Here is a 15,320-nt window from a genome sequence, read left to right as displayed (position 1 = left end):
CTTCTCCCCGCTCATGTGCTGCTCCTCCACAGGGAGCTCCAGACCCGTCTCCGTTCCCAGATTTGTGTCGCTCACAGATTTTCTTCCTAGTTTCTCTGTTACTGTCTTCCCTGCTGTACAGCTGCTGCATATGTCTCTTCAGAATGTTTTATTTCCATCTTAAATTGTTCTCTCCTGGTTGGGACATCTTCATGTTCGCCAGTAAATGGGCATGTGAAGAAGCAGCTGTCCCGCCTTCCGCCCTCCCAGACAGCGGGTGTGGCCCATGCCCGTCCCCTCGCTGGGGAGGCTGCTGCTCGGGCCTCCTGGCAGGAGCCCCGCTGCAAGGGAGTCAGTGCCTGCGGCCGTTCCCTGGCCGTGTCAGCAGTGTTTGGAGTTACTTGTTTAGACAGGAAGAGGAAATAATTAGTGCTGGAATTTGGCCGTCTTACTGACACGTAAAGAACGTCCTGTTTACTTTGAAAAGCATCCTTTTTATAGCTGCTGATATGCTGGAACTGATTTCCTCGTGTGGAAACGTGTTAGCCCTTAGATTACGTACATGCCCACGTAAACCTGTAGGTTTTATGTGTGTACGTGGCATATTTAGAAAAGGGGAAGGCATCTTAGAAGTACTTGGTGTTTCTCAGCCTTTTACCTCGCGTGCAGATTCCCTGTTTTAAACGCCGTCTTTGTTTTCAGTCTGATGACGGAGTGGCGCTTTTCTCGAGGAGTCCAAGAGCAGACCAAAGCTTTCCTGGACGGCTTTAATGAAGTTGTTCCCCTCCAGTGGCTCCAGTACTTCGATGAGAAAGAACTGGAGGTGAGGCTCTTCAGTGAGGCTGAATGGGGAGCGTTGATGGGGAGGGACTGTTCTTGTGCTTCACAGAGGCGTGCCCACACAGTTTAAGTCCTGAGGCACAATCTTGAGTCCTCTCATTCATCCACGTGTTTAAGGGTTTTAAGGTTCTGGCATCACCGTCTCTGAACCATGGTGGTGTCATCTCCCAATGCCAACCATTAGAGGTCCTAAAGAGTGAGTGCAGCCTTGTTAATAGTTCTGGGGACCGTCTGAAATCCTGGATTAGTAGTGAGTCGGCCCAAGATCAGATTTTTTTTTTATGAGGAAGATTACCCCTGAGCTAACTTTTGCTGAGGAAGACTGGCCCTGAGCTAACATCTGTGCCCATCTTCCTCTACTTTATATGTGGGACGCCTACCACAGCATGGCATGCCAAGTGGTGCCATGTCTGCACCCGGGATCGGAACTGGCAAATCCTGGGCCGCCAAAGTGGAACGTGCGCACTTAACTGCTGGGCCACCGGGCCAACCCCTAAGATCAGATTTTTAATTCAGGAATTCTTGGTGGTCTTAACTGTATTTAGACTTAGGAGAACAATATCAGGAGTTCTTTTATTATTTTGCTGATAAAATTCACGTAACATAAAATTTGCCATCTTGAACATTTTTAAGTCTCCAGCTCAGCAGTGTTAAGTATGTTCACATGATTGTGCAACCAACCTCCAGAACGTTGTTATTTTGCAAAACTGAAACTCTGCACCCACTAAACAACAGCTCCCCATTTCCCGTTCCCCAGCCCTGGCAGCCGCCTGTCTGTTTCTCGTGTAAATGGCACCATGCTGTGTTTCTATTGGTCTTGCTGTGACTGGCTTATTTCCCTTAGCATGATGTCCTCCCAGTTCAGCCATATCGGAGCGTGTGGAAGAATTCTTTCCTTTAAGGGTGGATAGTACTTCACCACATTTTCTTTATCCATTCGTCAGTCGATAGATATTTGGGTTGCCTCCCCCTTTCGGCTGTTGTGAATAATCCTGCTGTGACCGTGGGGGTAAATGTCTCCTTGAGACCTCACTTCAACTCCTGTGGCTATGTCCCCAGGACTGGTACTGCTGGGTCTGATTAGTTCTGGGCGTCGTGAAGCCCTCCTTCCCCACACAGGCCAGAACATAGGCAGGGCCTTCGGAGGGGCCATGGCGTGTCTTCTCTGCCTGCTGTGGGCGCAGTATTGTAACTTAACCATCATGGGTCCTCTGTTAAGAAACTTGGTTCATTCATGTAATCAAGTGTGTATATGAAAAATTAGCATTTTAAATTTTATACAGTAATATTCCTATGTAGAAATGAGCCTTCTGGAAACTGACTGACCTGGGAAGTATATGAAAATCAGGACTCCAAGCCTGCATGACATGTAGACCCTCTAAACCTGGTTAACGTCTCTTTCTTAACAGCTTGCTCACAAGAACTAACAGAAGCGCATTAGAAGAAGAGAATGGAAAATGTTTTTAGAGTAGTATTAATCATTTTTTTAATCGCAGAGTACATTAAGAATCTGAAGAAAGTTAAACAATTTTGCATCCTCAAAATACATACACCTAAAGTATTCCAAGCCCCTGGTTAAGATCCCCCATCTTAGGACCCCACCCGGTGACACGAGGCTGAGGGCGAGAACGCGCCGTCAGAGCAGAGGGGCACTGAAGCAGTAGGTCGGGAAGGGTGTGGGCGGGCGCGCTCTTCCGGAGCCCCTGGTCGCGTTTCCAGCGCACTCACATCCAGCCCTGGACGTGGTTTGGCCATATGATCATTTCCTTCTACAGACAGGGGAACTCAAGCCCTTTACTGGTTACCGATTCGCCCTTAGCTCACAGTCAGAACGGTGAGAAAAGACACATCTTTGTTTGTCTGCTTTGTCTTGATTTTCACTCCCATGCGTTGTCTCTCTCAACCATGAATAATGCCACAGTCATAGGCGTTCATACTGTTATTCATGATCATGCCTCTTTTTACGTGTTGAAATCTGTGTAAACTTGAAGAAGATGGACAGTCGTTCTTTATAAAACTGTCCTCACGCAGGAATACAGGCAGCCTTCTCAGTTCAATAAAGGGCATCAAGAATCTAGAAGATAAACCCTGGCATCATGCTAAATGGTGATGCTGTGGATAGTCCCCGTTGAGGTGGGAACAAGGCAAAGATGTCCCCTCTCTCCACTTCCACTCTGCATTGTGCCAGATACCGCAGCCAGTACAGTGCAGCACAACCAGGAAGAAAGAGCATAAAGGTTGGAAGGAATAAAACTTTTTATGCACAGATGGTAACACGATTGTCACCTTAGAAAATCCTAAGGAACCTACCCAAAACCTACTAGAAATAATAGTGAATTTAGCAAGACTGCAGGGTACAAGGTCAGTAATTTAAAAATCAATCATGTATCTTGTATATACTAGCAACAGATACCTGGGAATTGAAATTTTAAAGCTTCACTTACTAATGCATCAAAAAAATGAACAAATATAACAAAAGACGTGTAAGACCTCTATACTAAAACTTAGCAGTTCCTCAGGAAAATTAAAGAAGACTTTAATAAACAGAGAGATACTCCATGTTATGTATTTGAAGGCTCAATGTTGTAAAAATGTCACTTCTCTCCAGATTGATCTGTATGTTCAGTGCGATCCCAGTCAGCATCCCAGCAGGAGTCTCTAAAGCAATTGACAAGGTGATTCTAAAACTACAAGGACGTGCAAAGGCTCTGGATTGGCCAAAACGATTTTGAAAGAGGACAGACTTGCAGGATGCTCATGACTTGACTTTAGGGATTATTACAAAGCCATAGCGACTGAGATAGTGTCGTGTGTGTGACAAGTGGGACAAGAGAATCCACACATATTGTCAGTTGATTCTCAAGAAAAGTGCTGGTAGATTTCAGTGGGGAAAAGGACAGCCCTTTAAGCAAGTGATGCTGAGTCAGCTGGGTGTCCATATGGAGGAAAATTAACCTTGACCCCTACTTCAGCCCATAAATAAAGACTAATTTAAATAAATCATAAACATAATATGAAAGCTATAAAGAAAACAGGAAAAAATCTTAGTGTAGGCGGAAGTTTCTTAGAACACAAAAATGCGATAAACCACACACACACTCAGGATAAATTGGACTTCTTCAAAACTAGAACCTTCTGTTAAGTAAATGAAAAGGCAGCCTGCACACCGGGAGAAACTACTGAGACAAAGGTCTTATATCCGGAATATATATTCAGAAACCTCCTATGACTCAGTAAAAAGTCAAAAATTTTTTTAAATAGGCAAAGACTCACTTCACGAAAGAGGCTACATTGATGGCATAACCATGTGAAAGATGCTTGCTAGTCACCGAGGAAAGGAAATGAAAACTAGATGTCATCCCGGTTTGGGTCAGTGTTGGTAGTTTCTCACAGGGTTAGACATGCATCAGCCTTATGCTCTGGCAGTTCCACTGTGGGGATTTTCCCAAGTGAAATGAAATATGTGTTCACACCCACACTTTGCCATAAATATTCATCACAACTTTATTCATCAACACCAAAACTTCGAAGTAATCTGAATGTCCGCCAACAAGGGAAAGAATAATAAATGGTGTCTGTTCGTGCACTGAAATGCCACTCAGTGAGTGAAAGAAGTGCCCACAGCCATACGGGTCAGTCTCATAAACCTGCTGAGCAGGGGGAACAAAACAGAAATGAGAGTGAGTGTGTGAGCATCGTGTACACTATGTATGATACTCTCAAAAATCTCATCTGTGGTGAAATCATCACCTAGAGCCACAGATGAGGGTGGTGATTTTGACTGCAAAAAAAGACATAACGGAAGTATTCTACATTTTAATTGTGGTGGGTTACACAGGTGTATACATCTGTCAAAGCTCATTTAACTCTATGCTTAAAATATGTGCATTTTACTGTATGTAAATTAACTGTTTTATTATGCCCAAAATAATTTTCATCCCATATATAACTAACTTGGGTTATTTGAAAATTTCACATATGTAGAATATTTTATTCCCAAAACTTGGATAAATGAATAACAGGAGATTAGTTTATTTTTACTTTTAAATAGGTAAGATAGCATAGATGTTTTTTAAAAAGAACCAGAAATTTATATTTGAAACTTATCAATAATTGGGGATATATTTATAGTAAAAGATACTCTTTTTAGCACAGCTAATGTTTTTCTGGAAGAATAGTTACTCTGAATGTTATTTTCAGTTTGAGCTCGATAAACGGGCAAGATGAAGTGCTAAGAATCCTGTGAGTTAAATTGGCGCAGGTTTTGTTGGACTGGCTTCCTGGGGTCCTTCTGGCACGCGCACGGCTGGGACGTAAGTGTGCACAAGCTTAGCTGCGCGTGAGCAGGTCTCGGTCCAGCTGTTCTCCTGCTGGGCCCCGACTGTGACCTGGCCCTGTGCTCCCTTCCCAGGTGATGCTGTGTGGCATGCAGGAGGTCGACCTGGCGGACTGGCAGAGAAACGCCGTGTATCGACACTATACAAGAAACAGCAAGCAGATCATTTGGTTTTGGCAGGTATTTGCTTTTATTTTTTCAAAACACAGTATTCAAAGAAAACATTTTCTAAGGAAACAGCGGTTTAAAGACAGTTTATGTTTTAAATGAAGACTGTTTGTGGACGTAGTCTTTGAATTCTGCATCAGAAGTGAATGGTGGGAACCCACGCTGAAGGACTGCCCGTTGCTTGTTTTGGCCGTCTTCCTACAGGAGGGCATGAACGACAGAATCTCCTTTATGTAATAGTTCAGTGGTCATAGTGGTAGATCCAGCAGTTTTCCCCTAGTGGTATCAAAGTATTCCACCCATTCTGCTTAATTCTAGACATAACGGAGGAAGCATGTTTTTAATGAGAAAGTCAGTGCAGATGCTCGATTCCTCTGAAGGTGCTGCTGTGCTAGGAGTTGGAGTGATCTGGAGGATCACTTCCAAGGACGGCTGTCTTCTTCCATTTCTCTCTCTCCTCCCTCTCTCTTTCCTTCCTTTTGTTTCTGTTTTGGCTTAAAACTCGAATAGCGTGGTCTCTGGGCATCCAAGTGCTGCAGCTGATCTTGAAGCACTTGTCAGGAGACATTTTGTTTTGTTGTTGTGTTTATTTCAGAATTTAGATACTCTTCACATAAACCTGCTGACTGAGACTCAGTCGAGCCACTTAGTGACTGAACTCCGGGTTCACTTAAGCTTAACTGGTTCACTTTCAGGTGAAGAGTAAGCCTGGGTTTTTGTATTATTATAGAAAGATTTTCCAAAAGTTTCATCTTTCCGTAAGGACATGTGTCCTGTGTTTATTGCTTGGTACTGTAATGAAGTGTGCACACTTGTAGACCTTTATCGTGCAGACATCCCTCAACATATGTACACGGCGCGTGCCAGGGGACTTGCCACCGTGCTAGTGCCTTACTAACTGAGACCTGAAGCTCCTGCGTGCCCATCTGGAGGGGACTGAGTCCGTGACTTACACAGTATCCATTCTGTAATTCTCTACCTAGGAAGCACTTTTTAAAATGCAAATTAACAAAAATATTGGAGGATAGTATGTTTCAGCGCAGCATTCGGGGAAAAGGAAGGTGTGCATGCTGTGATGGTATTTGGTTAGAAGGAAACTCAGGTCGTGTAGAGGCAGAGCATGTGCTGTGTGTGGATGCGCCGTCTCGGAGGAGGTGGAGAGGGACCCGCAGCAGGTCCGGGGGAGCGGCGTGGGGGGCACAGAAGTAGCTCTCACGGTGTCCCCGCTTCCTGCCTTTGAGTCCTATACTGTGTGTCCCTGTTACCTGTTAGAGAAAATTAATACACCAACAGAAAGGTGGGCATCACTCCCTTTTCACACCTAAAGTATCTGAATTGCCTCACAGAGAGCTGCATGCAGGTGTCCACCAGCTTCCCCTGAGGCCCTTTGCCAGCCTCCTTGCTCCCCCGTGCTCTGACAGGCCGTTTGGATGTCTCCGTCTGGGCCCGGAGGAGCTTAGGCTGGGCTCATGTAAATCCACACGAAGAGCTCTTTCCTGCTTGGGTTTGTTTCAGGGAGAGTGGTGAAGTTTGGGCCAGGCCTGGCCATGGCTCTTTCTCGTGTCGTGATGAGAGCCATGCTCAGCACAGCTCTGTGTGGAGACGTTCATGACCAGCACGGCCTTCTGCCCTGTCCTCAGCGAAGGGGCAGCCCTGTGTTGAAGACGCGTTTCTGCCCAGACCGCCCCTAAGTGCGCGGCCCTGAGCTTCTCAGACCAGCTCAACTCAGTGTTGCCCGCCTTGCTCCTCTATGGCCCTCTGTGAACAGAGTGAGTCAGCGAGCTGGATTCTTCTAGAAGAATGCATACTTTGGGGTTTCAAGTATGAAGAACACAAAAAGTTGCGAAAATGGTGTTTGGTGGGAAAAAATACCACAAACTCTCAAGGGTGGCAGTGGGGAACTGTCCCTTTGTCTTTGGAAGCTCATGGGTGAGGAGGGCTGTTGGCTCAGTCAGGATAATGGGTCTGGACTGAGCCAGCCTGACGTGGGAGTCCCCGCTGCCACTTTAGTAGCAGTCGGAGAAGGACGAGTCACTCCCCCTCTCGGCCTCTGCGTCCCCGTGTGTGCAGAGGGGACATTAGTGAAGTGCCTCTGTCCTCGCAGAGTTGTGAGGGTTCAGTACCCAGCAGGCATGTGGCACCATGCCTGGCAGCGATGGCCAGCCTCTGCCGGGGGGCTGCTGGTGGCCTGGCCTGGGGGGACACTGGGCGCTCGCAGCGTCCGTTTCGCCCTGGGAGGGGCTGAGCACAGTGGCACCTGCGTGCACCGTGGGAGTGACTGAAGTCGCGTTCGGTCCTTGGCTTGGTGCCTCGAGGGCCTTAGTAAAGGACGGATGCCACAGCCACTTTCGTCACAGGCATTTTGAGCCAATTTCAGTGTTAAATGTTTGATTCTTCAAGATAAAGTCTTAATTTTCTTGAAGAGATTTAGGGATAATTTGTCTCCTGTTGTTATTGTGAAGATGATTTGGCATTTATCGCACGTTCAAGTCCCTTTGGTTTTCCGCAGTTTGTGAAGGAGACGGACAATGAGGTCCGGATGCGCCTGCTGCAGTTTGTCACGGGGACCTGCCGGCTGCCCCTGGGAGGATTTGCGGAGCTCATGGGTGAGTGCGGCCACGGGGCTTTGTGCCGGGCGCGGAGTAGGGTGACCTGAGGCGGCTGCTTCTGGCTCCGTGCGGGCTCTGCCGGAAGACAGACGGATACATTGGTCGGACAGAATGACGGTCTGCTCGCACGGCCGTGGCCGGCACTCTGCTCCGTGGGGTGACTGATGCCCCTTCCCGCGGGCGCCGTCCCGGGCTGGACCTCCACGGCGGCAAGGTGCTGCGCCAGCAGAACGGTTCACCTTGTGGGTTGCTCTGTCATTCCCGGGCCTGTGCGACATCGTCTCTTACTTAACTAGTTGTCACAACCAGAAGGTTGAAAGGACCAGATAAATTCTGTCTTATTTTCCTGGTTTAGGAAGTAATGGACCTCAAAAGTTTTGCATTGAAAAAGTTGGCAAAGACACCTGGTTACCAAGAAGCCACACATGGTAAGTCCGAGAATCCTAAACAGGAGGGTGAGAGCCAGAGTGAGTCTTCTGTTTTTTAAGGATTCAGACCCGGGATTACTGCTTATTCATTGACGATGCTGGGATCTCCATTTTGACGACAGACTGATCAGTACGGTGTTCTGTGACTGACACTTGAGAGTGACTTCTAGTCAGTTAACATAAATCCTTGAGAAGCGCATCCATTGGTTCAACAAGTGCCGAGTCCCCCTGAGCGTGTGAGACGAAGCTGAAGGGCTCCCTGCCTTCTGTGGAGTCCACGCTCGTTGGGGACGGGCACAGATGGTGGACAGGTAAACCAGCACTGCAAGTTCTAGGACGCCCTCCGAGGGGAACGAGGACAGCCAGAGCGACCCTCGCAGGGCGGGCGGCCAGGGGCCTTCCACGGGAGACGCGATGTTTGACCTTGGTGCTCGCGTGCTGTGGGAGAAAGCGGGAAGCGCGTAGTTTGTCCAGGTCAGTCACCCCAAGACCCTGAAGAAAGAAGCCGCTTTTCAAAGAAATGAAAGATGGCTGCTGTGAATGGAGCTTCGTTAATCCAGAGGGGGGAGAAAAAGAGTCTGGGAATGTGGGCAGGGCTAACGTATGTGAAGGCCTGGAGGCTTCTCTAAGGCGTTTGCATGTCATTCTCAGGCGGGTAGAGGCCTTGGAACAGTTTTAAAGAGCAAGTTGAGATGCAAGGCCGATCACTGGCAACAGAGGAGAGAAGGCACAGTTGCGGGGGTGAGGCAGGGGTGAGGCACGGAACCGCAGAGGAGGGGGTGGCGTAAGGGCACGTGGCTCTTTCAGGAGTCAGGACTCTGCTTCCACCAGCTGTGGGCTGCCTGCTCATGGTGCTGACGTTGGCACTCGTGGTGCGAAAGCAACAGCGGGTAAGACCGCTGGTGCCTTAGCACGAGTCGGGCCGTGGCCCCAGCCGCTGTCTCAGCTCCGTCACACCGCACACCGCAGGTTAAAGCACAAACGCCTGGCTCGCAGACGCGTTCTTTGTGAAGCAGGAGCGCTTACTCATGAGGCTCGAGTCTGTCTTTTGGATGTCCCGTGTGAGAGAACGGGCGTCTGCGTGCGGCGTTCTCCACACCAGAGCGCTGGTTGCCCTGGGAGAAGCTCGAGGGCGAAAGCTGAACCAGCTTGCTTTTGTCATGTGACACTGTTTTTACTTGAAGAATGACTGGCAGACAAACTGTGTTTGTTCAGACTTGGGTATTTGGTAAAAATTTTCTTGAAAAGTAATGAAGTCAGCTTGTCACCTCAAGGGAAACAGCTGATAGCATTTGTTGACAGCATTTGGAAAACTCGTATCCACCAAGCTTCCCAAGACTTTTCTGATGATTTTGGGGGTTTAATTAACGATTGTGATTTTCTTCCTATTATATAATCAACTGTGTCACATTGGGACACAATGTTGTGACTTGGTGAACCAATATTTCCAAATGGCCAGTGCATGGTGATGTTACAGAACTGTGTGTGGGTAAAAGCTTTCATTCAAAGTGCAAGATAAACCAGTGGATTTTACGTAGGAGTACAAAAAGTTCTTTGATATGATTTCGGGACCCATACTACTTAACCTTGTCAGCTTCTGTATGGTATCAAAGAATAACGCCCCCAAGTCATCTGAAAAAATGACCAGAGTACATCTCCGTTTTCCAGCTGTATTCTGTGTGGGGACAGACTTTCATACACTTAAACCAAAACAGCATAGTGTAGCAGAATCCAGATGTCTTCTGTTAAGGCAGACATTAAAACAGTTTGCAAAATATAAAATAAGGTCACTTTTTTCACTGTTGTTTTTGAAAATAGTCATTTTTTTGAAAAAGTTATTTTAAAATGAATTTTTTTTAAGTTTCTCAGTTTTAACTTTTAATATAGTAAATATCAGCAGATATAATTCACATAAACAAAAGCTCTTTGGGGTTCTCAATATTTTTAACTGTGAAAAGGGATCCTGCGACCCCCCACATTGAAAATCCCAGCCTAGGTTAAAGTGGTGAGTCCCGTCGAGGAGGGGAGGTTGTCCAGGCAGAGGAGAGAAGAGTTCATGACCAAAGGAGCTAGTTCCGTCAGAAAGGTGATGAGGTTGGGGTTCTGAGTACTAGTTAAGGAATTGGCCTTTGAGGAAAACAGGAACACTTCCTTTGTTGTAAGAGTAGAGGGAGAAAAGTCGGGTATAACCTATAGGTAGGGTCTAGATTTTGTGCAGGGCGAATGGTTATCGACCGTTGGTTTCTATCTTCTCCAAGTGGAAGTTGAGGTCCCTGGCTCAGGGTGAACAAAGGAAAGGCCTCTGGAGAGAAAGCGCGCGGGAGAGTTGCGGAGCGCGGACCGCGTCTCCCGGCGGCGCGTGGGTCTCCCGGTGGCGCGTGGCTCTCCCGGCGGCGCGTGGGTCTCCCGGCGGCCCGTGGGTCTCCCGGCGGCCCGTGGCTCTCCCGGCGGCCCGTGGGTCTCCCGGCGGCGCGTGGGTCTCCCGGCGGCCCGTGGGTCTCCCGGCGGCCCGTGGCTCTCCCGGCGGCGCGTGGCTCTCCCGGCGGCGCGTGGCTCTCCCGGCGGCGCGTGGCTCGGGATGCCGGGCAGCGGTTGCGCAGCGGGTCTGCGGTTGAGCGGGTCGGGCTGCACGGCTCGAGGGCCGCGGGGGAAATGCTGGGCTCAGACGAGCCGCATTTCCGTTAAGGCAGGAGAGGAGTTGCTCAGACTGTCGACGACTGCACATCGTCGAGTGAGTTCGGAGGACGGATCGGAAAGGCCTGACAGATGGAGGCCGCGCTGGGCGTGTGATTGGGCTCAGGGAGGTCGCGGCTCAGAGTTGGGGCAGAGCCTGCGTGCACACGGGCGGTCCAGAGGGGCGCGGCCGTGGTCAGCTCCCATGGTCCCGCGGCCGCCGTCTGCAGCGCTTCCCTCGGCGAGCTGCGGCCCTCGGGGGGCTCCTCGCCGCTCCCTGTCCGCGGACGTGCGCTGCTCTCTGTCTTCCCTTCTTACTGATAAGGAGGTGGAGGCGGCACATCGGCCGCAAAGCTGGAACTAAAACAAAAGCTAAACTAAACCTTAAACAGTATTCTGCTATTCATGTAGTCGGCACTCAATAAAAGGTGAAGAGATTTTAGTCTCTCTCTGTCCTTTTGTAAACCAGCAGAAAACGTAACACCTCATGTCCTAAAGCAGAACCCTGCTCTGGATGTTTCCAGTAACCCTCTCTCTCACGTGGTTCAACTAAGCACTTCCTAGATGTCCACTGTGTGCGAAGTGGGTCAGTGTCAGGAGAGGACGGCGGTAGCTCTGCCCTCGTGGGTTTTTGAGTCCAGTGGAAGAACAGTCGGTCATGATAGAGTAGAGTAGATGCTCTGTGGAGGAGGGAATTCTTATCAGCGTAATACGCTCAAGAAGAATTCTTGGAGGACGTTGTAGCATTCAGATTGATTCTTGATGAATAAATGATATTTTCATAGGCAGGGAAGGGTATTCCAGACCGTAGGAGAGCCGTGAGAGCATGGCCATAGGACAGGAAAGCGTGTGGCATCCTTGGGGAGCCTTAGGTAAGCTGCAGGGGCCCCCACCCCGTCCAGTCCCTGGAAGCAGCAAAGGTTACACTGGCACGTCGTCTTAGGCGTGTAGGCTGGTGGTGACAGAAGGCTAGACAGGTTGTGGAGAACATAAAAAAAATTTGTCCGCAAGGTCCGAAGGCGGGAGATTCTGATGGCCCAGATAAGGGACGATGGGGAAGTGTGTATATGAGAGGATGGGAGCTGCGGAATGCTCAGGAGGGAGAGATGGGAGAGGTTCTGTGGACAGGAGAACGGAACTGGACAGAGGCTCTTTGTGTAAGAAACGTGGGAGAACCAGAAAGTGGCTGATTGTCTTGGTGTAGGACTCGACTGCAACATTTTTTCCTGACTTCACCCCACTATCAGACTGGACGAGGTGGGGCGGGGGTAGGAAGACAACCAGTCGGCTGAATTGCTGCTGCTAATACGTTTAACTTCTTTCATATTTGGAGGATGAAGTGGTCTGAGGGGAGCAGCATTTTGATTGGCGGCCTTGTTCAGAAGGCCCTGGATTGTCAGGTTTCCTGACTCTTCCCTGGGAGTAGGGTCAGGGCAGGTGGCATCAGGGGCAGTAGGAGGGCACCTTCCACAGGAGAAGGTGAAGAGCCAGAAAGGTTGACTTCCTCAGAGCTGCCACACTGGACACTGATAGAGGGGCCGAAACCCTGGACTCTGATCCTCTTCACCTACTCAGTGCTGTGTCTTAAAACTTCACTGCTGTTCCACCTTTGTAAATTGAAGAATAGTACACTGATATTTTAATTTCAATATTTTCTATATTTCATCTGTTAATCCCAGCAGGGAATTCTTTGAGTCTGGCAAGACTGAAAACAAGTCCTTTTAGAAAAGGTTATACATATGGTGAGATTATTTGAAAAGACAAAAGTATCTGTGTGTTTGTTGACTGTCTTCACCCCAGAATTTAAGTTCCACGAGGATGGGGATTTTAGTTTTTCATCACTGTATCACCGGCTCCTGGAAAAATACCTGCTATAGAATAGCACGTCAATAAATAACTGATGAGTGGTAAGTGATGAGTGAAAGAAATGGACTCTTCTAAGCCAAGAGAAATCAGGGGACTCCTGGCACAATGTAACAGAAACGGTACAAAAAAACAGAAAATTAGAGATCTTTTAAAAATTGCAGTCTTTATCCATATTGCTGCAATTATTATTTGTAATTCCAGTTTTCTCTGGGAAATGTCAAAGTATTTTTATGACTAGGTCTTAAATTTGAATGGATTGCTTTAAGAAGTTTGTGTATGTTAATCTTAAGTGCTATGATAGTAGTCAATTGTTAGAATACTTCTGGCGAAATTTTTACATACTTCCACTGTGCATTTAGTTCCTCAAATGTGGTCTGAAAAATGCTGTTAGAAATCTTTACAGAGTTTGTTTTATTGAAAACACGTCTGTTTTGTTTTCAGTTTTAACCGCTTGGATCTGCCACCGTACAAGAGTTATGAACAACTGAAGGAAAAGCTGCTTTTCGCAATAGAAGAGACCGAGGGCTTTGGACAAGAGTGAACGTGGCTTCTCGTCCCGGAGGAGCTCTTGCGTGTGAACACCCCAGCCGAGAAAAACTGCACAGAGAGTGTATATAAGCTGTTCATTCTGTACAGTGAATTTTCCGAACCTCTCACAGTATAAATGTTTTCCGTTCTTCCACAGAAATATGCAAAACAGTTCATCCTTTTCTACTTTATTTATTGTTCCCTTGAAGTGACTGACCAGGAAAAAGATGATCCTTCAATTTTGAAACCACCCAGAGACTTTGTCACAAGTACTAAGTGCGTATCTATGTGAGCATATGTGATAGTGGCTCTAGTTCTATAGAGCTCCGAGTGTACTAACACGACAGCCGTTCACTCACAGCAGTCTGGATGTGCGTGGCCTTGTCTGTGCCCGGGGCGGGCGCACACTGCTCCACGCTCTCCCCCCTGCGGAGCGTCTCCTGAGGGGCCTGGCTGTGCGGCTGTTAGGAGGTATTAAGGGCTCAGGCCAGATCCTACGTGGAGTCTGTTAAAAACGCTGCTGGCTTTCTGGAGACAGGTGCTTGAACCTGTCGGTTTGTTTTAAATAAATACAATAGTTGAAAATTTTCCCTTTTTGCTATATCACTAATACGAAGTAATAAATGAAACCGTAACTTACATGAAAGTCGTATCCTAGGTCCAATATTAGTTAGTTTCTTCTAGAGATTGGAAAGAATTCATCGAACAGCATAGAGGTTTGTTTACATGTTACTTTGGGATGCTAGGCATTTGTGGGACTAAAAAGAATCAGGCACTTCTGTACTTTTGTTTTTAGGTCTGTGATGTTCTTTAATTCATAATAAATTGATGCAATTTGATACTTAGGAACATATAAAAAGGTAATGTGAACTCTTCTGCTTTTGTTTGTGTTCAAAGTTTGTTTTATAAAACCAGATGGATTGAAGAGTTAGGTAAGCATCTGAACTCTCAAACAGATGAGTCTAATGATTTTCTGTTAGTGTTTGAATATCTTCATTCCTCTTAAATTCATGAAAATTTTATGTGTCTGAAATAAGCATATAAAAAATCTGGTCCCCCCCTTTTTTACATAGATCATTATTTTTGTCCTACGTAAATAACACTTTTAAATTGTTTTTCATTATCGGGGCATTTGCTGAATTACAAAGATGTATAACAAATTGGAATCTGATGTGAATGATATTAATGCTGCTATACCAAACGGCTTCCTTATTAATACAGAAATTTAAATTTCCATTTGTATCATTATTTCAGTATGCACTGTAAATTTCATTAACTTAAATTTTTTTTATAACCATGGAATTGACGTCTTGGAATGTTATCTGTAACATATTTCACTACTAAGTACATACAGAAAATACTAGCGTACAATTTAACTTCCCTTAACAGTAGTTTGTTTTGCTGAAGATTTATTTTTCTACATATTAATTTAGATTGTATTCTGCATTTTTATTCAAAATACATAGTAAAGATGAACCAAAGGCAGGATCCACTTCCTTGAATAGACTCCTTTCCCAAATCCTAATTACTGACCCTGGTTATTTTCAAACCTAAAGAATTAAAAAAAAAGGGTGGGGTGGGCTGGCCCTATGGCTGAGTGGATAAGTTTGCGCACTGTGCTTCAGCAGCCTGGGGTCCCCGGTTCAGATCCTGGGCGTGGACATGGTGGCACTGCTCATCAAGCCATGCTGAGGCAGCGTCCCACATAGCAGAACTAGAAGGACCCACAACTAAAGCATACAGCTACGTACTGGGGGGCTTTGGGGAGAAGTAGAAGAAGGGGGAAAAAAAGGGATTGGCAACAGATATTAGCCAGAGGCCAATCTTTAAAAAAAACAAAACAGCTAATGTATGTGACAGGCTATGCAGTAGAGGGCGACCAGTATTCAAAAG

The 15,320-nt window shown here is 47.0% G+C and overlaps 1 protein-coding gene across 9 annotated transcripts in view; it reads left to right on the top strand.

The window, feature by feature from the left end:
- WWP1 (WW domain containing E3 ubiquitin protein ligase 1) overlaps window positions 1–14,661 on the top strand; it is a 105,776-nt gene extending 91,115 nt beyond the window's left edge. For all 9 annotated transcript variants that reach the window (XM_044780342.2, XM_070480966.1, XM_044780341.2 and 6 more), the window contains 5 exons: window positions 682–802; window positions 5,231–5,335; window positions 7,833–7,929; window positions 8,288–8,360; window positions 13,341–14,661. In XM_044780342.2, the coding sequence (XP_044636277.1) occupies window positions 682–802; window positions 5,231–5,335; window positions 7,833–7,929; window positions 8,288–8,360; window positions 13,341–13,440 (496 nt within the window). In that variant the 3' untranslated portion in view covers window positions 13,441–14,661. The remainder of the gene's footprint in view (window positions 1–681; window positions 803–5,230; window positions 5,336–7,832; window positions 7,930–8,287; window positions 8,361–13,340) is intronic.
- The last annotated feature ends 659 nt before the right edge of the window (window positions 14,662–15,320 follow it).

Source organism: Equus asinus, chromosome 12 (genome assembly GCF_041296235.1).
Source record: "Equus asinus isolate D_3611 breed Donkey chromosome 12, EquAss-T2T_v2, whole genome shotgun sequence".
Taxonomy (NCBI): Eukaryota; Metazoa; Chordata; class Mammalia; order Perissodactyla; family Equidae; genus Equus; species Equus asinus.
This window is presented reverse-complemented; position numbering and strand designations above follow the sequence as displayed.